The 26,793-nt window shown below is 34.4% G+C and overlaps 1 protein-coding gene across 5 annotated transcripts in view; it reads left to right on the forward strand.

Annotated features, from left to right (window-relative positions):
- Positions 1 to 26,793, forward strand: part of LOC129786400 (1-phosphatidylinositol 4,5-bisphosphate phosphodiesterase epsilon-1-like) — a 114,249-nt gene that overhangs the window by 32,488 nt on the left and 54,968 nt on the right. For all 5 annotated transcript variants that reach the window (XM_055821386.1, XM_055821385.1, XM_055821387.1 and 2 more), the window contains exons 2-3: positions 10,059 to 10,175; positions 22,155 to 22,542. In XM_055821386.1, coding sequence (XP_055677361.1) covers positions 22,290 to 22,542 — 253 coding nt within the window. In that variant the 5' untranslated portion in view covers positions 10,059 to 10,175; positions 22,155 to 22,289. The remainder of the gene's footprint in view (positions 1 to 10,058; positions 10,176 to 22,154; positions 22,543 to 26,793) is intronic.

The following is a 26,793-nucleotide window of genomic DNA, read 5'->3' on the forward strand; positions in this document are numbered from 1 at the left end:
AACTAAGTCTAATACATTTTGTCTTATACGGATTATGACCTGCAAGCCTGCAATAAACATTTAAGAGATAAGGAGAGCAACCCTTGTAAACTGCAAAGCAAGGGCAATTAAATTGCCTACCTGGGAATAACTTAGGGTTTTTAAGGACCTTAAATATTTATTTTGAAAAGAAAAATGTGATATTTGGCAATAAAAGTTTATGCAATACATATTATATGTACGTTAATGTATTTTTTTCTCTTATTCTGGAAAAAACTTGAAATAAACTGTAGGAAAATATTGCAAGAAATTGATAAAAATCATTTCAATTAAATGATCTATTTTGATCTTTTTTATTGAAAAAAAGACTGATTAATTAATCTTAATTTTGTGCTCGCGATAGGTTTACATGTGAATCTTAAGAAATTCTATGCGGATTTCCTTACGTTCGGATGTCCCTTTTTGAACGCTCTTTTTCCCTTAGTGAATTTCAGAGAAGGTCTTCCAAGACACCTACGCACAATTTTGGTCATCCGTATAAGCATTCTTCCCTATTGTTATATGACATGCGCGAAATACTAAAATTGTGGCAATAAATGACGTATTTCTTAATGAACAAGACCTGGCGCACCCTCATTATGATCTCCTTTAACGATTTCATTGATCATTTTGCTCATTTTTATTGATTTATTCGAGAAAATCGTGAAAAACCTAAACCAAAACAAACGCCTGTCAAAGGTCAAAAGAAGAGTGCAGAAATACAAAAAAGAAATATCCCACGCAGTCTTTCTCTTTCTGTCTCTCCCTCAACACCAAAGGTTGGTGGAGGGTAAGTATACTTACGGTATTCTGACGTTGAGATTTCGGCAGGAATTTTAGCCAAAGTTGATGGAGGGTCAGAAATTTTGTGCTTTCTTACGGTATACTGACGTTGTTAAGGAAGAAATTGAAAGTATATTTTTATATAATAAATGAGATTCTTCTGCTCAAAATAGCTTCTAAAACTATTTGCTCTCTTTTAAACAATCATTTTAATGCATTTATATGCCATTTTAATTAGTTTTTGATGATAGAAAAAATGATTGATTTTTCATCTTACTGACCTTTAATGACTTATTTCTGACGATATTCCAACGTTTACACAAAAAATTGAATTTATGCGAAAAAAATGAAGTAAATAAAGCAAAAACGTCTTTTAATAGCTTTTTGATCATCTACAAATAGATTTGTAATGTTTTAATGACTAAAACTTTGATTTCTGCAAAATGACTAAAAATGCCTCAATTTTTACTGACTTTACTTACCAAATAATAACGTTATTCTGACGTTAGAATTTAGTAAGCTAATGACGAAATTCTGACCATTTTTTACGATAATCTAACGTTATTATAACGTTAATAAATAGTAAGTAAAGTCAAAGTTATTATGTGTTAGCTGGGTTGTAATGAATTATGAATTACTGCCCCCACTGAATGTGTTCCATTAAATTCCTCAATTGCCAATTAATTTATTTATTTTAATTTAATTTTAAATTGTTTTTTTTTTCGTTGGCTTGGTTTGTGATTTTTCACCAAAAATGTATTGATTGAATTGCGGTTGATGGAAAAATTGTTGATTGAAGCATTTTTTTTCTTTAAATAAAATATTTAATTGATTTTAAAGTTTTATGGAATTGCAGGAGACATATTTTCTATTTAGAGAAAAGTATATAGGAATTTTCTTAACCACAATAGGATTCTTATGGGGAATTAATTTTTTGCCTTAGATTCTATTTTCCTCCTCTAAAGAGCTTTTCTAAGAAAATATCTTCGGAATCGCCCATTCTTGCCATTCAATGAATGTGGGGCTTCTATTGTATTATTTTCTATATAGAATTTACTTTGAGTTCCACCGACTTAAGGTTTTTCTCGGAAAGGGGATGAAATGAGTGAATTCCAATGTGTTGATTTCACAAACTCTGTCATTTTCAGGGAAAATTTAAAGAGGCTTTGATGTTGTGACCTACATAAGGTGTAATCTCTCTAATAAATACATTACCTATGTATATAGCATAGGGTTGAGCGTGTTTTAGTGGTTTCAATCTAACGTTACTGGTGTGGGACTTATGAATATTTAGAAGGACCAACTTTATTCTCATTCCTCTCTTGACGATAGTGCTTCTTCGGCAACGCACTCCAGCGTCGAAAACCGAAAGTCATCTATTTTAGTGCCATAGATATACTCAAAGTTGAGTGTTGGAGAAAACTTTTTCGCAAGCCCCTAAAATGTGTCACACTTTCCACGCATTTCCATACGCTCACGTAAATCTCTCAAACTTGTATATAATATTGAATGCAATTAGGGAAGAACCGAGGAGGAACTTTATAATATGAGAAGTCAAAGTTTTCACAACTCCTCTTTATCAGCTTTCTTGTAAATTGTTAATTCTATATGTGAAACATGTGCTATATACTTTTCTCTAAATTGTGATCTCAATTTTATACCCAACAAGCAATATCTTATGTGGAAATTTGAAGAATTCTAACAAAGTGAAGATTTTCTCAAAAAAATTTTTTTCAAGCCGCTCTCTTTTCGTTTTTTTTTGCGTTTCTGCACTAATGATCTTAATCTTGTTTATAATATTGCTTTTGTAAAAAAAAAAAACACGATGATGATCAACAACGAATGAAGGCGTAACATTGTGAATTCTTGGAATTCTCTCAGTAATTAATCTCTTCAGGCTTAGAGGTGCAAATTGACAAGGTGTCTATTGCGTGTTAATTGCAATTAAAATTAACATTCTCTCTTCAAAATTCTTCTACCTTGAACATTTAATTAATTTTCGATTGGGTTTGCTCGAAATTTTTCCAAACAAAAACACATAGATTGAAAAATAAATATATGTATCTATTTTTAATAAACTGAACTAGTTTGATTTTGTTTTTAATAGGAATTCACTATATTTTGTTTATTTTACGTATTATATTTCAATTCAATTGATCAATGATTCAATTTGAATCATATGGTTCGCCAAATGTTTTAATTGGAATGCTATCATTGTGATTTTATTAGGTAATTAAAAATTATATAATATACATACATAGGTATGTACATATATTGCAAAAGCTTTGAGCTTTTTTTATAATTTTATTTGATGACGTTTTTGTTCCAGTTTTGACCTTTTAATGAAAATTAATTTATAAAAAACGATAAATTAAGGACAATTTTAGAGATTGATGAAAGCTTTGTCCTTAATAAAATTGTAAGCATAAATTGATATTTTTTTTAATTCAATTCATCCATGAAAAAAAAACATCGTATACGTTCAACATTTTTATCTCAAACTGTCCATTCGTTGTACATCATCCAATATATTGGGGGAGCTTAATATAATTTTTGGAAAAACAGCGCTAAAATGACAAAAAGGCCGATAAATTATCGCATGCACTTCACATATAGCTGCCTATATAATAGACTTTATAATTAGTTTTTTTTTTCGGGGGTATATTAACCATGAAATTCCCAACATATTGATGAAATATTCACAGCATTGGATGCCAAGTTAGTAAAAAGTGGGTTAATGTAGAATATGGAGAGCATAAAAAACATTTTTTATATCCAAAGATTGACACTTTTTTTTTGTAAACTCAATTATCGATTCACATTAATCGCAACATTGGGTGGAAAATATAAAAGAAAATGAGACTGTATGAGAATCTCATCATATAGATTTTTTTTGTTCAATATATTATGGTCATAATATTTTCAATCAACAACCAATATAATCCGTAACACTATCAGAGAGTCATAAAAGTGTCAGAAAATTGAAGCAGAAATGATTGAATTATCTACTCTCGAGCATTGTGAGATAATTTCTCCCTCCATTGCACTGGGGAGTATCCATTTATACATGGTAAATAATAGTTTATTCTTCTATTATAAATATACAAAATAAACTCTTTGTACCACCTCAATTGCCCTGTAGCAAATTTTTATTCATAAATATTTACACAATTTGAGCAATCTTCCGCTCTGGTGCTGTACACAGCTTCAACATAACGCACGTTGAGGTAACTTACGGCTATGTGATTAACATTTTTAAAGTTGACTTTATAAGAGGAAGAAGCACCGCACCCGTAAAACGCCCTGCAAAAGCTCATTAACGTCTTGTGATCTATTTAATGTTACCTTTTTTTTTTCTTTCAACGTTCCATCGAGAAGCTCTAAACCACAGGAATTTCATCATACATTTTAAATTAAACTTCTTCATTATACACACAGCAGATGATTTCGCGCACAGGATCAGCTCAAGATCACAAAATTTTGTACACGTGCCAGAAATTCGAGCAATGCTCTATGGATCATAAATTGAATGGAACATTATGGATTTTATATGTTTTGTAGTTTGTATGCAGAATGTGGTTATGCAATTTTGTTTAAAATTAATTCCTATTTTAATATTTACGCGGCAAATTCTCACTGTGGGGGTGGTGCCAAATTGATCAGTTTTTTGAGGTTTTTGGCTAATAAATCTAACAGATGAGGTTTTTTTTTAAACTAAATTCATTTGACGCTTGATTTGACACCTATCGACACCCATCACGGTACAGTAGTTTGCTGAAAAAAAGGCGTCATAATTCACAAGAAATTCTTCCTCGTTGTGAACAATTTTTGGGACATTATTATAAAGCTCTGAAATGAGCTTTTTTTTGATATTTTTTTTAAACAAAAAAGTGTGAGATAGAACTTTTCAAGAGGTGTTTATCTGGCGAATATTTGAAGTATTTTAGCAAATCGTACGAATCAGGACGAATAATCAAACTGGTGACAAATAGTCTGAATCTTGACAAAGACTTCGAATCATATTGAAGAAAAATCCGAATTTTAACAAATAGTCTGAATCTTCTTAACAAATAAACCGAATCTGTACAAATAATTAATTCGATTCTTGATGAAAAATTTGAAAATTTTCGTTCTGATAAAAACCCCTTGGAATTTTTACTGTAAAGACTTTGCTGTAGCTAAGAAAAGTCGAAAAGGTATCACCTTTACCTGCAAAAATTTGTTTAAATTGCTAAATTTATTACACCCCTGATTTATATTCCTATTTCAATCAATCTTCTTTAACAGCTCAATAAATATTAAAATAAGACATTCCAACGAACCTTAGCCAATACGTATAGAAGGGACCCGTAAACTATATTATTATTGCGGAATATATAGTGAATTACTTCACCATAACAACATTTTTCCGCTTTGAGTGATTTACTCTACCCGAAAAACAATGCGGCCTCCACGTAAAAGCATGCGAAGGAGGAAGTAAATTTTATCAAAACTCTTAAACCATCTTGTGCGCTTGCCTTGTGTAATGTCTCACTGGGTCAATATGTCACGCCATAATTGGATTTTTATTGCATCCCAAATCACCCCAGATGCGAAGAATTTTTCGGTATGGCTCTCTCCCTTTTCTTCGCATACAAGTGAGGAAACAATTTTAAGCATCTCTCCACAGGGAGAATTTTCCCAGTCATACCATCCACACATATGCCGGAGATGGTATAAAAATGTCAGGAACGTCGAAGAAAATGTTAAATAGTTTCACATGGAGTTTTTTCTCCACATATACACATAAAGTGAATTTTACCATGAAAATGCACTTCTTTTCCAAGTGATTGCCACGCAAATGGGGATGACATGAAAATTATGGGCGTGTGTGTGGAAACAATAAACATTTTGAGAAAAATAAGTTTTTAACGGAAGATGCTCTAAGTGAAAAAAATAAATTCACTAGCAGAGTAAATTTAATGGCTTTTTGACTTTATGTGGGGTTTGAGACACAAAATGCCAAAGGGGAAATGTTAGCTATTTTATAATGGAGTGTAGATGCAAGCACAACAAATTGCTCAAGCACTAGTATACTGTTGAGCTTTTAAAAAGCACAAAACCCCATCAAATACTTCATTGTGCGTCACCCACTGGAACTTATGTTCGTTTTCTATTCTTTGAAGAATTTTTCTTTCAACCACCCCTCCGAGATATGTGCACGGCACCTCAAAAGGATTTAGTTGAGTGTATAGGGGTGGTTGGGGGGGAAAAGTGATATACTTGGCTTGTGGAAATTGTAAAAATGATGACTACTGTATGACACGGAGCTTCAGTAAAAAAAATATACATTTTCCCACAATAGCTTTTCAATTGCACTCTTGAGGTCACCGGCACACCCGTTAGGGGGGTCTAAAATCAGGATGCATCAGGAGAGGAATTCATAGAATGAGATGCAGGAAGTGCCAACGGAAATTGCTAAGTGTGTGCTCGGGAGGGTGGAGGGTGGGGGGAGGAAAAAGCTTGGGAAAAAAGCATCATCATACGGTGCAGAAAGAAATATCTCGTTTATATACAATTAGTAAGGTTTTAGCGCGCTGTATCCACAACAACACATTCTTTATTGAATTTCAAACAGAGTGCTTTCTCGCTCCGTGCATGCAGCTTCATCATCAAAGATGCTTTCCCACGACATTCCCCCTGACTTTTTTTCCCACCCACCTCTACTATTTGCCCCCAGCCTGGCAATTTCCCCGAAGTATCTACTGAAGATGCTACGGGAATCACTGTGACCTTTCCCATTTGTTCTACCATCTCCAATAGCAGAGATTTAAAAGCACTTCCACCACCTTCACTAATTATTGCTTCAGATTTCTCTCCGTGTCTCTCTTATCATTTTCCAACCATGCACTTTCACATCATTTTCCCAACAAGCGTAATATGTATACCATACTCTCCCCCCTACCTCATAGCATTAATTTATGCTTATGATATTTCACACCCACCCACCCACACACAAAACTCTTGCCTCATTTTCCCCCGGTATTGTGTATTTATGTATATTTTTCGGGGCAAACTTTACAAGGCACTTGAACCTAATTCATGTTGTTCGATAAAGAGTAAAATTGCCAACTTGGAGTTTTGATGTTGTACAAGAAATTTTAAAAATAAACAATCTCCTACACATTAATAAATTTTCTTGCTAAATAGTTTCCCAACACGAAATTCATATGGCTTTTATGTTGGGTGGAAAATTTATGGAATAAAATGGTAAAGGAAGGTAAACAATAAAAAAACGAGAAAAACCACCATGAGAGGGTTTTTCATTTTTACCTCTCAGAGTTGGGATTTAATCTGGAATTATTACTTGTGTAGTATGGTACACCTAGCATATGGACTTGAAAAGGGTTTGAGAAGGTTGTAAAAGATAAAATTTTCTTTGTTGTTGCTATAAACAGAACATGTGATTTTATTTACAGCAAACCTCACAATATTTCTGTGTTTTTTTTCTAAATGAATGAAAATTCTGATTTTGAAAATTATGTATGAGAATGAATATTTAAATTTTTATGTTATCTTAAAGGGGGTCTCTTTTGAGAGCTTGTGAAATTGAATGATTTTTGGTTTTCAAGTGTTGGTCACAATTTGTAGCCTAATTATTGAAGAGAAAGAAAATCACTTTCGCCATCTTAGGTGCGACGCCATCTTGTGATTTTCCTCAAAACACAAAGATAGGTTTTTCTCATGATCTACTGGATGGATTTTGATGAGGTGTAAAACAAATAAAAGAGGAAGCATTACCGAACAATGTACCAGAATAGATTTTTGAATTTCGACTCAGAAGTTGAGAAAAATAAATAAGAATATTTGTCTACTTTTCTCAGCCTCTAAGTCGAAATTCGAAAATATATTCCGGTACATTCTCCGCTAATGCTTCCTCTTTCATTTGCTTTTTATTCCAACAAAATCCATTCATTAGATCCTGAGAAAAACCTACCTTTGTGTTTTAGGACAGTTCTGTGGAAACGTCGGAAAATCACAAGATGGCGTCACACCTAAGATGGAGGAAAGTGATTTTTTTTTACAATTCAATAATAAGTCTTTCAATGTGGCCTAAACCGGAAAACCAAGTTTAAGAAAAACCCCAGGAAAAATGACAACATTAAAAAAGTGTAAATTCTAACAGCTTTCCCATGAGACCCCCCTTAACTTTCTCTGCAAAGTACATTGGTCAATAATTATGTTGTGAAAAGTCTATAAACATTTTAATTAATCAATTTCGAACAATAAGAATTCTCTTAAGAGTTAGAACAGAAGCTAGAATATCAAAAAAGAAAACTATATCAGGAAAACTCAGCTCAGAGCCATTTTACTTCATCCCAGAAAAAAAGAAGAAAAGAATTTTCTTCAAATCCAATTCCTTTATTTTTTTTAGCAGTAGGTAACTTATACCTTTAAGGAGATAAAAATAAAATTTCATTGAACTTTCAAACTCATTTTGCAATCCTAATAAAATTTTTCACCCACTCACTTTCACTTCTCTGTGCAAGAAAAGGTATTTACAAAGTGAAAAAAAAAACTTCTAAAATAAACTCTGAATATTTCATGAATGTGAAAGTAAAAAGACTTTTTGCGTTTGTTTAAACCCAAGGAAATTTCCTGGAAAATCAAGAGGGTTCTTTGTCCTCACGCAGATGTGGGTGCAAATCATCTCATGGTGCTTTTATAGAAAGTGAATCGGGCGTACCCGAGAGTTGATTGAATTCAGCGAATTTGTGCACATCAATGGGTGTTTCATGAAGAGCAATATAGCCCGTTGAGTGCAGCAAATTTTGGGTGCAAAAGGAAATTGTGTATACCCTTCGTGTGTGTATGCGGGGGTGGAGTTATAAATTTAAGATCATAAATTTGTTCTCCTAGAGCATAAGGGAAATATTGGTACGAAATTTACTTAAACACATAAATCTTTCAATTTGGTAAATGTCAGTCAAGCAAAAAATTTCACATCATATTTCCTTCTCATGAAAGGCTTTTTTCGTCCTTCGAGGCGAATGGAAAGATGAATTTTGAGTCCTTTTTTGTGTGTGTTATTTCTTCGTCACTTCTTCCTTTGGCTCTTTTTTTGTGATCGCACAGAGAGCCCACACCCTTCCTATATGATGGGAAAATCCTAATTTCAATATTTACCACATTTCCCCCCAATCCGTTACGATGCCTGAAAAAGTAGATAAGAGAGAAAAAAATCTTGAGAAAAAAATAGAGAAAATATTGAATATATTTTATTGGGACATTATCGTGAGTTTTATTGGTGTTTTCATTCTCATTTCTCCCAATGTGTGTCTCCTTCGTGAATGAAAATGTTTATTTGTTATGACTTTTCCAACGATATAATCCTAAATTGTCATAATATAGTTGCTATTGGCTAATATCTTCAAGTCCATTAAAATCATGGTGACGGTCATTTTATCGCTTATTGATTCAACAATGCATTTGTTACGGCAAAATGGAAGAAAGAAGAGGTTCTTGACCAACTGCTATGTATGTATGTAAGATAAATTTGTCCGTGTAAATAATGGTCGAGGTTGGTGTTGTGCTGGAGGAGGAGAAAAAAAAAGAGAGAAAGAGAGTGAAGAAAATTACTGCAAAAATAGAGAGAAGTTGAAATTTATGGTGAACCAGAGGACGAGGGAATGCACACACCATCCACGAAATTCGAAATTGACCATTCCATTATCCCATAAAATAACAAATCATTGAACTTGGTAGCTATTTTGTGGTGGTTATCGTCAGACACAAAGTGCTTCGGACATCTCCCCATGAACTTTTTGTTTACATCTATTTTTGAAATGGTGAGATTTTCTCTGTCTATGCTGGCTATGCGGGGGGGAGGAATGGGCAAAAAAACGTACCGCCCAGTGGATTTCTACTTTTCTTTTTATGGGGTTTCCTTCATATTATTTCTCCTTTCACCATATATATTTTATTTTCCGGGCAATGTTTATTTATTCACCCGAATGTGATTTCACTTTAAGCACTTTTTTTTTCTGCAAATGTTTGCTCTTTTAGCACGATCAGTGCCTCTTTATTGGATCCAAACATGGGAAGTTTTTATTGGATTAAACAAGACTCTTTAATATAAGAGAATTGACTGATGGTATCAAATGTATATTTAAGCAAAGAAAAAAGATTCTTTCAGAGGCAATTTAAATGGATTTTTCATCACAAATCGATCGATTTCTTTTAACGATAAAACTAACATTTGTTTCTTCTCTTTTCAGGCATTAACGCTAATTTATAAAATTCTTCAGCTGAACCACTCCTTGACCACATTTCGAGATCTTACGTTTAAGACATACAACTTGGCCACACACCATTGTCACCTTCGATCCCAAGATGTAAGTTTGGATTTTTTTAAATTATTTTTTTTATCTATAATTTTTAAAAATTAAAATTCTGATAGAAAACCTCTCTCGATTAATTTCAATTAAATTTACCAAATCATTCGAAATGAAAGTATTCACAAAATAGAAAAGCAATGTTGCACAGACTTAAACAAATAAATCCCAAAATAAGAATCACGATCTTCCGATCGTAAAATTTAAATGATTCAGTTATGTATTTGTCTGGAAATAATATCTTAATTACTTCAGTTGCGGGAGCGCCCCATTTGAATGTGCGCAGAATAGCACATCTCCACGTTTTATGAATTAAAAAATTCTGGCATTTTGCCTTTTTGTCGGTAACTTTCTGCAGAAATTTAATTACACACCAAATTAGGCTTTGTGGGATTTCCACTTTAATTGAGAGGACTTCTCCAAGGAGTGCACAACTCACAAAATTCCCTTCGCGTTTATGTTGGGAAAATGCTGTAAGGTTATCAACCTTTTGAGGGTTTTCTTTGATTTCCTATCTACCTACATAGGTATACTACATCTTATGTATTACATAGAAGCCATTATTGAGGATTGTTTTAATGAAAGTTAATCAGAGGTAAAAATTTCGTCTAGTAAATTATAATTGAAAATTACAGAACACGAAATTCCTTACCTCTAATTGAGGATACCGGATCATTTTCTTAGAGGAAATTGAGGAGAAAAATTCTATTAATAGATTTGAAATCCTTGTATTCAGTGTCAATCAACTTTCCAATGAGGTTATTTTAGTAATAGAGGATGCGTGGGTGTAGGACATGAGAAGGATCACTCTGAAAGAAGAAAAAAAATGAGGAAATTGTATTTAATACATACCTATACAATTACTATATACTTTTCTGGGAATTTGTAAATCATATGCTAAGGATATTATAAATAGGAGCAGATGGTTTCCAAAAAAGAACCTTTTAATATGAAGGAAAGCCTCAATTTTCCTCTATTTATCTATTAATAGACTTTCAAATTATATATCAGTAGGACGAATTTTCTTTGAGTATTTGTGGAAGTTTTTTTTTTGTTGAATTTTCTCTTCTAAAATTAGTCTAAAAGCTCTTCTAATCGCTATAAATCACCTAAAAATACTGCACTCATAAAAAAATAGTATAAATGACCAAAGTAATTTGTCATATTACATTTTAGCCAAATTATTTCAGTATTTATAACTGATTCATTAGGATAAATTGATTGAAGTTGATCAATGAAAGAATTAAAACGCCGATATAAAAGGTCAAAATGACTGAAGTCATTTAGAAGTTATTTAAGTAGTTAAAATAACAGAATGAAACAGTCAAGAAAGTAAATTGAAACAGCTAACTTAGCAAAAAGTGATCAGTTACAATAACAGAAGTTATTTTGTGTCAGGAAAATATGCAAATTCAAATTTTCAAAAAAGCTGAAGTTGTTTAATTATACTTTAGTGAAATTGACTAAATAATTCAGTTAAATCATCTAGCCGGAGTGTTTCAACCATTTGAATTGGTCAAAATCGAGAAAAAAAAGGTGAAATATCTTTGACCAAATAAATTAGTCAAAATACTCTCGCTTAATAAATTGGTCAAATGTCCTCCAAATAAATTAGTAAATTAGTGGAAGATCGAGACCAAAATTTTCACTTAATAAAAAAGCTGAAATATTTTTAACAGTTTACTGTAGTATGGCCCAAAAAAGGGCTGTAAGTACCTACAAAGTGCCTCCCTCGAAGTGCATCATGCAAAAATGTCCATGGCAACACTTAAAGTCAGATAGAATTCCATTAGAACATCCTCATGTGGGGTGGAGGGCGGAAGGGGCGGCTGGTGAGTGAATTTGGGACAAGCAGTGGTTGTCGTGTGTGACCACTTGAGAATTTTTCCATCCTTTCGATGTGGGCACTTCTCTCCACCACCACCTGGATCCCTCTTGTTTGTCCCCATCCTGGCATGGTTGATGACGCAAATGGTTGTTGTACATGCGGCAATTGTGTGCAGTCCATCTTGGCACCTCTCTTGTAATGTGTTGAGTGTACTCATAGTAATGAGATGTGGTCGCTCTAATGAGATACACTGTTGAATATCACCACTTCAGCACTCACTGCGGCTCTGGGTATTCTGGGCAAGTTACCCGCGCGCGGAATTTCTCTGAAAACAGGGAAGTACCTCAATTCTGGAGTGAATACCACGATGGTGCTGAGAGAGATGGCTGTCGCGATAAGTTTGCAGTGTGGTAGCCTGAAGTGGGTACTCCACGCCATACCCCATGGGATTCACAAACATATTTCCGCGTCCTCGTGGCAATTTCACTCCTCCAGGCTATGCTTTCGTGGCAACATCTTCCACTTTATGGTGTTCCTCCGTGGCTCGCATGTAGTTTCCCATCTAAATTTAATGACTCTCTTTTCTGTTTGCACCATCTCTGACACTCTGACTTTGCACGATCGATGGGTAGAAAAGATACCACAAATTTCCTTTTCTCTCTCTCCTTTTCTTTATTTCCCACAAAATTTTTCAACAACAATGATGGATGCTCTTGGATTGGAAAATTTGTACTTAAAAGAGAATTTATTGTTGAGGTTTTTCTTTGCACAACCATCACAGCAAAAATTTGCCATAAATCATCAACAAATTCTTGATGACAAGTCAAATCTGCTGAATTTTTTTATTTTCCCTTTTTTATTGTATTTCTTCATAGTATACTTCCAGTACTTTCTTAATATTGACGCTTTTCTTTTGCAAACTTTCACCCCTGTGCCCTTACCTATCAATATCAACGTAAACAAGATAGAAGGGAAAATTAAATTTGCTCCTCGTTAAAAAATAAGGGTGTAGTAGGGAAAAAAAGGGCATATAGTAAAGCAAAATGACTATTTAGTAAAAGCTCTAACCACAGTGTGGGTGTAAAGAAAATTCTTCTCTACCACACTACATAAAAATTGTTTGTGGCAAAGTCTCTTCTTGCGGGAAAAAAAGTCTCTCCCTCTCTCTCTTAAAAGAGGAAGAAGAAGCTAAAACATGGGAAAAGATGAAGAAAAAGCTTGAAGCAGTTGAAAAGGAACAAGTGAGCTTCCTTATGAAAAATGTCATTCGTTTTAGCAAATAAACACATATGGTGCAAGAATGTTAGTATATATTTCGAGGAAATGGAGCAAAAGTGCGGGTGAAATTGCAGTGATATATATTGAAGGTGGTGCCATAGACAGCAAAAAAAAATAGAAGTAGGGTGAAATGGAAAATACTGCGGAGAACAAGACACTTTTCTGGGTGACTTCCGAGAATTATGCAACAGCTTTCCGGGGGAAATATTCCTTCGGATTATGGAGATGGAAATAAATTGCATGTGACGGAAGTGGCTATGGTGTGGAGGCGTATATGGGGATGTTCTCCTGTGAAGCAGTAAAAACAAAATGCAATGGAGGGTATATAATTTATCAATTTCAACGATATGCAACGCCACAACCGCTCTCACAGGAGTTTTCTGAATAATTTTGCTAATTTTCCATATGTGCATTTTCTCCCTCAATTTTAAGACAACCAACCAGGCGCCTCCATTTGGTCTCTGCAAATGACATCGGGTATTATATTCGCCCCCGCGCGTGAATCTCTTGTAATTGTTTTATGACCGAAACCCCCGACTTCCCTCCCACCTTCCTCACGAGTACTTGATAGCTTAAGCTTGATCGTAAAACAGACACATATGCACTCTGGGTTATTTTACGGCTCCGGAAGTTTCATGATGGGAATTTTTGCGAAAGGATACCACGCATACATTGCGATGATAAGCCACAATTTACACCCACTTTACCCGAATAATGTAGACTACACCATGGCGAAATGATAAATTTAAACCATACGCTTTTTGCGGATTTACGGTCTCTCTTTTGGATATGAAAAATCGCATGTTAAATGATAAAGATCAGGAGCTGGACGGAAAACGTATGTTGGGCTCTATGTATGTAGTACATAAATATATCCTTCACAATGAACGCAGTAAAGTATCATTTGGAGTACTCAAGCAAGACATAAAAAATGTAATGTACATAACTATCGTTATAAATCAATAGTGCTTACCTAAAATATTATTTATCTAAGCACTACTATAGGGGGGATTAAGGTAAAGTTGGAGTTACAATATGGAAAGAACCAAGAAAGCTCAAGAAGCAAAATTTTCCATCAATTTTCTGAAAGGAATTTTTAGACTTACACTTAGCTTATACTCTACACACTAAAAATAATTCCCGTAAAATTTACGGATAGAACATTCTACGGTGATTCCGTAAATGTCTTAGTTTTTTTTTCTTTTACTATAACTTTAATTAAATGAATTGTACTAAACTTTACGAAAAAACTAAATTTTTAATTTTATAACGACTTTTTACTATTTTTTTTACTAAAATTCGTGTAGTTTTTAACTAAACTTATTAAAAAAAAAACCTAAAAATAATTTTTTTATTGATTTAATTTCATTTATAATTGATTTTGAAGCTATTGTTTAAGCAATTTTGCTTCCATTTCATTTATAATGGGCCATATTCAGCGACCAGGAAACCCTTGAAATTCTCTTGAAATATAAAAATTTCAGTACAGAGCGAAGACACATTTTGTCTCCTCTCGATCGCAACTTCATTCTGACTGAAAACATACAATTTAGAAAAAATTGTGAAGACTCTTCATACGAAAATATAAATATTGCACTATTTTACTTTGAAAATAAATTATTTTACTCAATTTATAGGAAATTTGTTTTCGTAAAGACTAAAATTCTGTTTCATTTTACTTTAATTTTATATAAATATATTTTATATACATATCTAGTAAAAAAAAATTAAGAGAATTATTTATTTCAAATTAACTTCTAGGATATTCACCAGTTTTACATTAAAAGAAAACAAATTTTCCCGTAAAAGTACATTTAGTAGCAAATTTACTAAAATTAATTTTAGTGTGTGTAATGTAAAGATTATTTAATTCTGAAGGCCACAACTTTGAGACAAAATCTTTGGGTTATTTGCCTCTTGGAAATTTTTCCTGGCTGCTTCTTTTTCTGTGTCGCGCTAAGTGATCTCGTGATGACAAAAAACTTGACCGGGTGCAAAAAAAAACCAAGTGCCATGCGGAAAGTAAAAGCGTTCAACGTGAATTTGGGAAATAAATTACGCTGGGAGATTTTACAGAAATAGAAACATCTATTAGCCACAGTGTAATCTCTCAAGAGTCAACAAATGATACATCATATATCATTATTTATTTTATTTCTTTTGAGAAGAATAAAGGTTTTCTCTTGTAAGAATGAGAGGGCGATAAATATTTGATTGAAATTAAGTCATATTGAAATTACGCGGAAGAAAACTCTTTTTTGGTATTTTACAAAATTCATTTGTCATCCCAAATTTACGTCTTTGATGGCTGTTTTTACCGTCACTCTGCGAGAATGTGAGACATTTTGGAGGGTTTTAAATTTAGAAGGAACTCCGTTGAATATTTAAAGAGTACACTTGACGTGGAAAATGTCTCTCGGTGTGGAAAGGGGAGAAAAGTGGTGGGTTCCAAAAGTCATCGATGATATTCAAACACTCATTCCATTTTACTGCTACACACACATCAATTTTGATCGTGAAACTTTTAATGGGAAATTCGATTGTGATTCTGTAGAATAGGGGTTCTCTTACACCCTTAAGGGATATGCTGCAATATTTCATTTCGAATAAAAATTCGATTTTCTTATTCTATTTTAATGTAATAGAATTAAAGAATATTTCTTGAAAGTTTGTAGAAATTTTTAACGGAATATTTTCACAAGAAAATTTTTTTAAAAATCATTTTTATTGATTTCAAAGATCTCTCCCCTCCTTAGGGAGAAATGCCCGTGGAGACATCACATAGAAACTAATATGTATTGTGAACGAAAAGCAGGGAAGGTGGGTTATTGCAGGCATATAGGCATGTGCTGTGCAAGAATTGATGATGGTGTGATTTTTTTCTGGCAATTGGCCAAGTATTTGGAGCTTGGACTGACTGAGTGACAAGCATTCTCGCAATTGAGTGATGTTCAAACAATTACAAATCCCTCCTGCTGCAACATAAAGTCTATTTTTACAATGGGGCACAAACTGAATCATTTCGAGTATATCGCGGCAGAGTCTAAATTGTATTTCATCCTGCACCACACAAATATTTCAATTGGAAACTGACATAGGGTTTCAGCAGCACCAACATTGAGCATCCTATTGTTTAGTTTATTTACCTCCTCGTTTTGTACCTCAACATAGGCAGTCGCATCACACCATCACAGTACTTTGAGGAGGATGAAGTTGAAGCCCTTTTTGCTCAAGCCATGTTGAGCTTTTTATGCAACCCTGGGAGCTTTTTCCTCCAACACCCCCTCCTGCGAGAGAGAAACCTTTTCCAACGACTCCATCCTCCACTTATTTCACCACTTCATCTCCATTGAATGCGATAGAAGAAGAGTTTTGTAAGATATTCCACACAGTTTATGTATAATGCCTGTATAAATGGGGACTCTTATATTGTGTAATACTTTACATAAATAAATGAACAGGCAGTGGTATTTAGGATATAAGGAGCGAAGGTTTATGTGAATCACTGATGGGACAATGCGTGCGAGGTTTATCCACTGCCTGCCTTGAGAATGTATTCATTCAGACATAAATGATTTTTATGTGATAAGCACAACTTTAGGCGAGAAAAAAGGAAGACTTTACGCGGAAGGGCACACAGACTCATGCCAAAAATTATTTGTCTTTTAATCGAAAAGTTGCTATATCTTGTCCCGTTAAGGGGGGTCTCTTTTCAGAGCTGGTGAAATTAAATGTTTTTTTCTTGGGGTTTTTCTTAAACTTGGTTTTCCGATGTTGGTCACATCATCGTTTTTCAGTAATCCAATAGACTGTGCGGTGTTTTCAAGGTTATATTAAGAATTTCTTTTTTACTAGATGTAAAATTGTATGATTTTGTATGCACAGTTTCGAGTGAAATAAACAATCTATCTATTTAAAGATTTATTATTGAAGAGTAAGAAAATCACTTTCCGCCATCTTCTGATTTTCTCAAAACACAAAGGTATGTTTTTCTCAGGATCTACTGGGTGGATTTTGATGGGGTAAAAAGCAAATGAAAGAGGAAGCATTACCAAACAATGTACCAGAATAGATTTTTGAATTTCGACTCAGAAGTTGAGAAAAATAAATAAGAATATTTGTCTACTTTTCTCAGCCTCTGAGTCGAAATTCAAAAATCTATTCCGGTACATTCTCCGCTAATGCTTCCTCTTTTATTTGCTTTTTACCCCATCAAAATCCCTCCAGTAGATCCTGAGAAAAGTCTACATTTTTGTTTTAGGACAGTTCTGTGGAAAAGTCGGAAAATCACAAGATAGCGTCGCATTTAAGATAGCGAAAAGTGATTTTTTTTTTACATTTCAATAATTAGGCTACAAATGTAACCAACATTGGAAAACCAGGTTTAAGAAAAACCCCAAGAAAATTGAAAACATTAAAAATATGTCAATTCCAACAATTTGCCCAAGAAACCCCCTTTAATAATTTTTCGATGTTTTATGCAATATTCAGACACTCATAGTATGTTGAAATGAGAATGAGAATAGATTTTTGGGATAGTTGTCGTGCTATTTGTCCATACTTCACAATATCCTTCCTTGCAAGTCCTCATATTTATCGATATACAACATGTAGGACTAAAAGTAGGTATATACAGCTTTCCATGAAACAATGCGATAACATTTCGTTGTACGATCTGCATTGTAGAGTATTGTGAGCCATGTATTAAGTGGGGCTTGAGACTATTTGTTTTATTCTCTTACTTGAGAATTCTATCTCTCTCCTTTTGAATTTTCCAGCCCACTGACAAACGTGCGAGCATCCTTGCCCTTTTTTTTCCTTCCTCATAACATCACACATACGAGACAACCACGATACGGGAAACTGAATTGAAATTCGTGTCGGAAATTCACAATTGTATGATCGTGATGTGGTACACTTTGTGATGATATTAGCATATTTTTTATTTCACTCAAGCACAGCAGTATGTGTGCAAAATACCCCAAGAAAGGAGGGAAGAAAATATATATCACACTTTTTCTCTAAACAACTTGAGTTCCCATCCCCTTTGGCTTTTCTATGTCTTGTTCCACACACCCCAAATCACTTTTTCTTTCGATGGGGTTTCGCAAAAGGAAAAAAAGAGCGAAAGGCGATGGGATCATAAGAAATATTCAATTACCCTGTATTATATATATTTAGGTATATATTCCTTTCGAAGTATCTCGCAAAAGGAAGTAGATATTGATATAATTTTCACTTCTAGTATCATTGAAATTTTATCGACCACCATATCATTCTATTCACAGTAAAAGTGTTTCAATTGATGAGAATACCATGAAAAGGTCTCCAAGAGAGCTACAATTGAATAAATTTGCAATTTATGTTAATAATAAAAATATACTCTAAAGTAGAACTTTTCCCACTTAAACTGTTCACTATTTTTGAATTGATTTATCCTTAATTGTAGAAGAAAGAAATATATTTATTTAATTTGAGTGAAATTTCTTCCTCAAAATCATTCTGAACGTCCCGAGATGAAATTATTCATCACAAAAGATCTCAATTTAATGTAATAAATGAGGATGTATGTTTACGTCACATCATTGTTCTTGTAAAATACATATTTTGTGACATATTCAGCATATTCATATTATGTAATGTCTTTGCTCTAATGGGAGGGACATAGAGGTGATGCTATTTATGTAATTAGTCCATTAAACTTTAGGTTAATGCAAGAGAAAAAGGGAAATTTGAGTACTTTGAGAACGGAAGGAACATAAACTTGTCTATATTACCAACATTTCTTGCATAAATATTAAAATAAATTTTATTTGCATATCATTTGATTTTCATCGAAGAATCTCATGTACCAGGCGTCTCCACTAGCACATACAGATATTTTAGGTCACGGGCAATTAAAGAATTCACAGCAGAAATTTCATCGAATTATCGTATTTCCGGTGCGGTGCTATATAATGTTGTTGACTTGTATTATGTACTACATACATACATATTTATATTTAATTTATTGCACACCAGTTTTCATTCATATCATACCGTGTGTGTTACCGTGAATGGAAAGAGTAAACAATGTGAAAAATTGTGAAAGATATACCGCAAATCTTTATATTTAGTTCAAAATATAAAGCAAGCATATTTATTTACAATAAATAGTTACTTTCAAATACTATATACCTTACTCAGTTTTGCTTTATCATCCTTATTTCCTGTTACGCTGTCTATAAATAATAATTGTATTGCTTTTTGGCAAGTCAATGAAATGTTTTTTTATGTAGAAAAATTGTAGATACACGTGATGAATGAAATCTGTTAAATTATTCCTGTTTTTTACGAATCTCTTTCTCTCTCCATTGCTCTCCTTGGCAATTTGCCTCTGAAATTCTGAAACAAATCGAGCAGGAGAATAATATAATATATGTACTGCACGGCTTGACATCAAAGAAAATTAATAGCTTCTTGTGAAACAAGTAATTTGAAGTTTGTAAAATAAATTTTACATTCATAATAAAATACTTTAATGCAATTAATTTTCGCTGAAACACTTTAGAAGTCAATTGTGATTAAATATTAAGCTGCTTCTCTTGCATCTCTTGCATTCATTACTTAATAAGTTAGATAATTAGAAAGTTATTAATTTTATTTTTTGAAGGAGTTTCAAGCTTTTCCTGATACTTATTATGTGAAGTTACAAAGCTTCGTGAAAAAGATTAAAATGAAATGAAATAAGCACCTTGGAAAACTTATTCGAATTTTCTCATCACAACACTTTTCTCAGTTCTTGAGTTTTGAAGATTAAATATTGATAGAGTTTTGTACATAAGCATCTGTAGTTCATTAAGACTATCTCATGTAGTGTACACTTGAAATTTACTTAAATTTCATCAAAATATTCGCAAATAAATTTACACACTCTTCTGTGAGTGTTTATATTAGAGAGCGGAGCGAGACGTGGTGCATGTGAAGTGTTTTCCATTTTGCACATACCATGAACTTCAAAAGCTACCCCCTCCTAGCATTTGCACCCTCGCCAAAAACCCATTTTCAGCCAGTAATGTAATATAATTCTCGATGAGATCAAACTTTCCAAATAACTCCTCTACAGTGGAGATGTGAAAAGTTTTCTCCTACACACACTAAAATTCACATTCAACTGATGACTCCTCAACTATTCCAATACCCTCAAGTCATGTCCTTGCAAACTCACCTCCGCAAACTGATTATAAAGAGTTTAACGTGAATTTTCAGCATCTTTGTCTTAACTATGCATTCTATTAGCATATAGAGCAAACGACAAGCATAGGTATGACTATATAATTCAATTAGCAAACCACATTATTAAATTATTCTATAAAAAATTTCACTAAAATTTGATTGACTGACCAATTTTATTTTATACAATTTGTCAGAGAATTAACCGCATAGCCACAATTGACTATATTTTTGTATATGCAATTAAAATATGAGTTTAATGCCAAATAAATATTATTTATTCATCAACATTGAATTAAAGTTACTTGTTGAAATTTCGTGGATGGTATTTAATTGATTTTATAACACCCCTATTTTATTCATTTATCTTTTAAATGAATTCGTGCATCAAACGAATAAAATTAATTGTCGTACCTAAGATTAAAGTTACGGTCCCTAAAAAAATTCTGTGATTTTTTTTGTTTGTTTTAAAGCTACTTTCTAATTCAGTCACAGTTACCAAAATCGGATCACGGATTAACTTTTAACGGCCAATTGAAGAGAAAGTGGGATTGTCTGCTTGGATCTACTAAATTGACTACTAAAAACCAGCGCGGCTTCACCGATTTTAATCATCTTGGATTCTTTCAAAAGAGAAAGAGTGAAGCTTTCAGAGTTTTTTTTATTTGCCAAAATCGGTTGGCGAGAAAAAAAGTTATTCAAAGTCATAGTAATGAAATTTTTGCATGTAAATTAAGAAGAACTTTGACAAATAAAAAAAACTTTGAAAGCTGCACTCTTCCTCTTTCCAAGGAGCCTAAATTGATCTAAATCGACCAAAGGGCTGAATTTTGGTGGTCAATCCAGTAGACTCTTAAAAAAAGTGCCTTTTTCTCTTCAATGAACTTCTTATTCGATTTTGGTCACCCTGACTGATTTAGAAAGGGGTTGAATGTAGTTTTTAAGGAAAAAACGTTTTCACATGATTTTTTTTCAAAAATTATATTGCAATAATTTTAATACAAAATTCTTTTAATCTTTAAACCTTTATTGCTCTGAGAGATTCTTCGTATAACTTGTACGTACAATGTATAGAGTTTGAACGGATGGGGATGAAAAATAAGTCGATTATAGCATTATGAATTAAATACAAGTCACATTGAATTTTCTTCTTGAGATTTCTCTGCCTTATGGGGGGAATTATTTATGATGATGTTCCGGAGAATTGTGGGCAAGAAAGGGGAAGGATTGGAAAAATAGATACTAAATTCACACGGTTAAGAAGACAATGTATTATATTTGGATGTAAGTAATCAAGAAAATGGGCTAAGGCAAATCCGATTAGGTTAACCCCCTTTTTGCTTTCTTTCTCTATTCCTTCGTGCCTTCTTCTTCTTTTTTCCACCCACTATAATACATGCTGCTGCCTCTCTATGGGGTGATTCAAATGTAGGGCGCGCAGTAAATATGAAAAATCAATTTGATGCGAGCCAGCAGCTCATGCCCGTTCGATAGCTTCCACAACCCATTCCCACCACGAATTCAGTGAATAATGTATGAGAGGTTGCGGGTCCAATGAGAATTATATGTGGTTGTACGGGGCACGGGAGGAGGGTATCGAATGATATATAGGAGGACTGTGAATATGCTATGTAGTACAATATCGTGACCTTCTGTTGCAGAGTTTATGTGCTGATGAGAAGCGCGGCAAATCGGCCGCTCCAGCGAGTCGAGCAGCATCCGGTATTGTCGGATTGGGATATTCGCCACGGAGGGGCACCGGAGCCACAGATAACGGCCCTAAGAACAAGGGGGCCATGCGTGAGGCCTTTCCGAGCCTCCCGTTTGGTTCCCCGAGCTTGGACAGAGAGCACCGCGACGGCAAATGTGATCGTACGGTAGAACACGACAATATCGCTACGTCATCTTCATCTGCGTCCTCATCTTCGTCCGGCGCGACGGCCGCTCAGGCAGCCTCCAGCGCAAGCAGTGCCAGCACAGCCACCATCGTCAGTCGCGAGGAGCAAAACCTCCTGGATAGCTCCTCCGCCATTTGTGACACTGCTGAGGGTGAGTCTCCCTAAAATCACACTGACACTCTATCATTGATTTCCCATCCATTAAGCTGAACCCCCTTCCCCACTCCCCCATGCCATATGAAACTCTGCAGGAATTCTCACGCAATTTGGCAATTGTAAATGATACTTCACTTCCTCTTCAGAAGTCAATAGCTTTTGTTCTTGTAATTTCCTCACAGCGTATCGCTTTCTTGACTTTCCCTTAATTAATGGCTTTGCGCCAGAGATCACTTTCGCCATATTAGACACGGATATTTCGGTGGTAGTACCAATTTTGGGAATAAATATATAAGTATCAGGTTAAGCAATAGGGTAAAGGTAGGGGGAATAATTTGGATATTAACTACCTACCATAGTAGCATAATTAAACTTTAACTTTTCTTTTACATCAATTTTCCAATGAAGCCAATTCTTATCAATTTCAATGATGCCAATAAAATTGATTTAATTTTAATAAAATTTGAAGGCTTAATGAAACTTTTTTTAAAATCTTTTTTGTGACCCAAAAATGCATTTTAACTTTAATTGGGGTAATAACAAAAATTATTTTTAATTTAGCAAAGTGTAAAAAAAATGTTATATGATACTACCATGAGGTATTTCATAGGTGAGGCAATTTTAATTAATAAATCTGCCACAGGAATATTACATTTAATTTATTGTTTGCACGGGAAAATATTTATATAGCTGGCTAGGTCGGTTACGTAGGTAGTTGTTGAAAATCATCGTAATTTTGGTTAAACAAGCAGCAAGTGTTGAAGTATATATGAAAATTTGTTGGAAAATTGATGGATTTGATGCTATTAATGCTACCACAAACTGCTTGTATGAGTGGGAGCTTTTTTGACGCATGTACTGGAATGTTTGAGAAAAGCTTGTGATTTATTCCCCCCGTACTCTGTCACATTTTGGGGGTAAAAAGTTTCACCCTCAGGGAGCAAAAGAGCAAACATTTAAATGGAGCTGTATTCCCAGGCAGAATTGCCCCAAAAACTCACACTCTGGTGGCGGGGCGCGTATAGTCATCAAGCACCCACATTAGGCACGGTTTAAGGGATGAGAGAACCATGGTGTACTCAAATTAAGTTTGTTATTGTAAATTATCCTCCTCGTGGGTTTAATCAATGTGATTTGTGAATGTTTGTACGGTGTGTAATGTGCGAGGCACTTCACTACTTACCAGCGCCACCAGCAAACCACCCTCACAGAATGTGTCGTTTTGTGAGATTTGGCTTAGTTTGAATCGATTTGAATGTTGGCTTGATATGGTTCTGTGCAAAAGCAGTTTATCAATTGCGTCATTGTTCCGTTTTCCGCGTCTTCAAAGTCACATTTTCCTCCCTTTCTCTGTATGTATGTATGTACTGTGTACGAGCAAACATACATAGGTACCTACCTACCCTTTATATCGTCGTAGCGGCAGGAAATAGCGCAAATAAATAATCATTTTACACAGCACACACTACGGCCACTTTGAAAATATATTCACACAATTTTCCAATTTTGGAGGGAGTATAACACCTGAATGAAAATTCACGACTTTCACACACGGTGGCGGTATTACTGTTTTTTTTTTCTGTATTCCAATATATACGCCCACGATTTGAAAAGCTCCGCCGAAAAAAAATCCCATATAAGCGGACGGGAAGCTCCAAACCCGAAAAAAATCGCTCTTTATCCCTCCATATATACAAAAGCAACTGCTGGAGAGAAGTTTGGGGAAAAAAGTCGATGAAAAGCGTAAGTGGGCAAAATAAGTGATTTACAGAAAAGGAACTTTGCTCATAAGGAGGGTATACACATATTTGCCACTTTTTTTCTTTCTTTTGCCAACGCGCTGAGGCAACAAAAGGCAAATAGAGGACACGAAATTGTGTAATTTTCGTGTAAACGGGTCATTTGACTTCTAACACGATGAATAAGAAAATTTTGGGAATAAGGATTCCTCCATTGCTCCACTTATGTCACATTAGATTGCGATATATCACCATCATGTTTGCTCTCACTATGCAATCAAACATTTCATCCTGAAATTCTACGGCAACGCATGACGATGTGAAGTTGGAGAATTCATAAGAATGCAGCTTCCGGGAAATTTATAAAATCACATCAAGCACTTTATTTCCGGTAAGACGGGTAAGACAATAAATTTTGCAAGAACTTCCCCCTTGAGGGCTCTGAGAGAAACTCACGTATTGCAATAATCAAACCCATATGAATTTTCCATTTAACTGATGAATTCAGAACCTCGACGAGACTCTCATATGATTCATGGACACAGAGATGATGTTTGTCCAAATGAAAAATGAAAACTCTCTTAAGAGTTTAATGAAAAGTCTTTCAATATTTAGAAATGTTTTATTTCTTGAAAGTCATTTTAGTTTCAACGAATGATTCTGGGATTTTTTTTATAAGTTAGGGAAGAGAGGGACAAAATAAATCATTCAAGGATTTAGGGAAAAGCTCCAATTAAAATATTTTCCAGGAAAATACTTCTAGGAAAATTTTCCTCTCTTTGACACTTTTTTTTTTAAACACTTTGCTCTATTTTACTGAGAAATATAATTTTTTGAGCTTTTCCTAAACCACTTTAGTGACTTATTCTTGCCGCGCTTTTCCCTACTTATTGTTAAATTAAATATTTTTAATTAACAAAAGTATATTTTCTTCTCAAAATTTATAAAAGCAAAGAAATTCAGAAAAATTTATTATGCAACTTATGGGAACCGCGAAAGTTTTCTGAAAATTAATAATAAATAACCAAAAGATTAGTCTACTTAATTCGCGGATTTTAAAAAATTTTCAAGAAATTTAGATACAATTACCCTACAAAGTTATATAGTAGGTACAGAATTTTTCTTATCCAAAGTTCTTCAAGTGAAAGTTTCAGTTAATAAAGTATTGGACTTGCTAATCATTTAATAATTTATTAATCAACCATAAAGTTGAAAAAAAAATCCTTTTATTCGTTATAAAAGTTCAGAATTGTAGCGAAGTATATTAGTTGGTATACCACAATCGTGGCATACCAAGTATTTTATTTGTAAAAAAGCAACATCCAGCTAAGAATCTTCACAGTAAGTGAGAATCGTTTTAAGTGATAAACTTGAGAATGCAAACTTTTTCAACTCTGATAGCAATTTTAAAATTTTCCGCTTGTTTGTGAGCGGGGGGGGGGGAGGGGCGGGAGGTATAATATAGAGAAAAGTTTTCCCACAATTGCTTTTCTGGGTTTCTTCCAAGGAAGCTATTTATAAAAGATGCAGAAAGCTACACATATATACACGCTTCCATCATGACACTGTGACATGCTGAAAAATAGTACATTACAATAAAGTACGATGACGAAATTGTAAGTGCGTGTAGAGCGAGTGATGTGGGTGTCTTACGGGGAGACCCGAGGAAGTGTGTGATGAAAATTTAATGTGGAAAAATGGGGTCACTGTTGTTTTCCCAAGGTTGCGATAATGAAATTTTAATTAGGCGCCACGTTGCTTCGCCTAGGATGGGTCTTCCATGCGCCGACCAAGAGTGCGGGTTGTGTGTAGGCGGGGGGTAAATTCGACGATTAGGGTGTAGGAGGGCCCATTTCTTTTGTAATGTGCGAGAAAATCCTCATGAGATTGACTTCTTTGGCCATGTAATTTGATCAGATCACATAATTTTTGCAATCGCCCAAAATGTGATTTATTTTATTGGTTGTATGTCCTCTGGCCACTCACTTTTGTCTCTTGAGAGAAGGTGGATGGGTGGGGTGGCTGGTGCTCCTGCCCTGCTGGATCATGGTGAGAATGGAGCAATTTTCGCATTTGCGAATGATGATGGGGAATGGGAATAGTATATGGCGTGAGTCTAACACCCCTTTTTCCCAAAAGTTCTTCTGTTGGCCTTTCGCTGATAGAGCAATGGTGAGGTTTCATCCCTCCTGGCCTCCCACACTTTTTGGGGGAATGAATGGTATTTCTCTCCGTACTCCCTTTGATGGGGAAAGTGTATGTGACTGGAAATCTAATTTCCTGAAATTGGCACTTAGTAGCGGAAACTTGTGCTCAGGCACCCCGAATTTTTTTTTGTTTCTTTCCATGTGGGAGAGCGGGTAGAAAGAAAAAGGGGTACAGCATAGCCTTACGGGGGTATTTGCATGGATTGTGCTACACAAAGTAGTAAAATTGAGCTCTGGGGCAGGAGATGATTGCTGTGGGTTCCTTTTCTTCTGCTCCACCCTGTCCACCCCCCCATCCCT

This window comes from Lutzomyia longipalpis, chromosome 1, assembly GCF_024334085.1.
Source record: "Lutzomyia longipalpis isolate SR_M1_2022 chromosome 1, ASM2433408v1".
Classification (NCBI taxonomy): domain Eukaryota; kingdom Metazoa; phylum Arthropoda; class Insecta; order Diptera; family Psychodidae; genus Lutzomyia; species Lutzomyia longipalpis.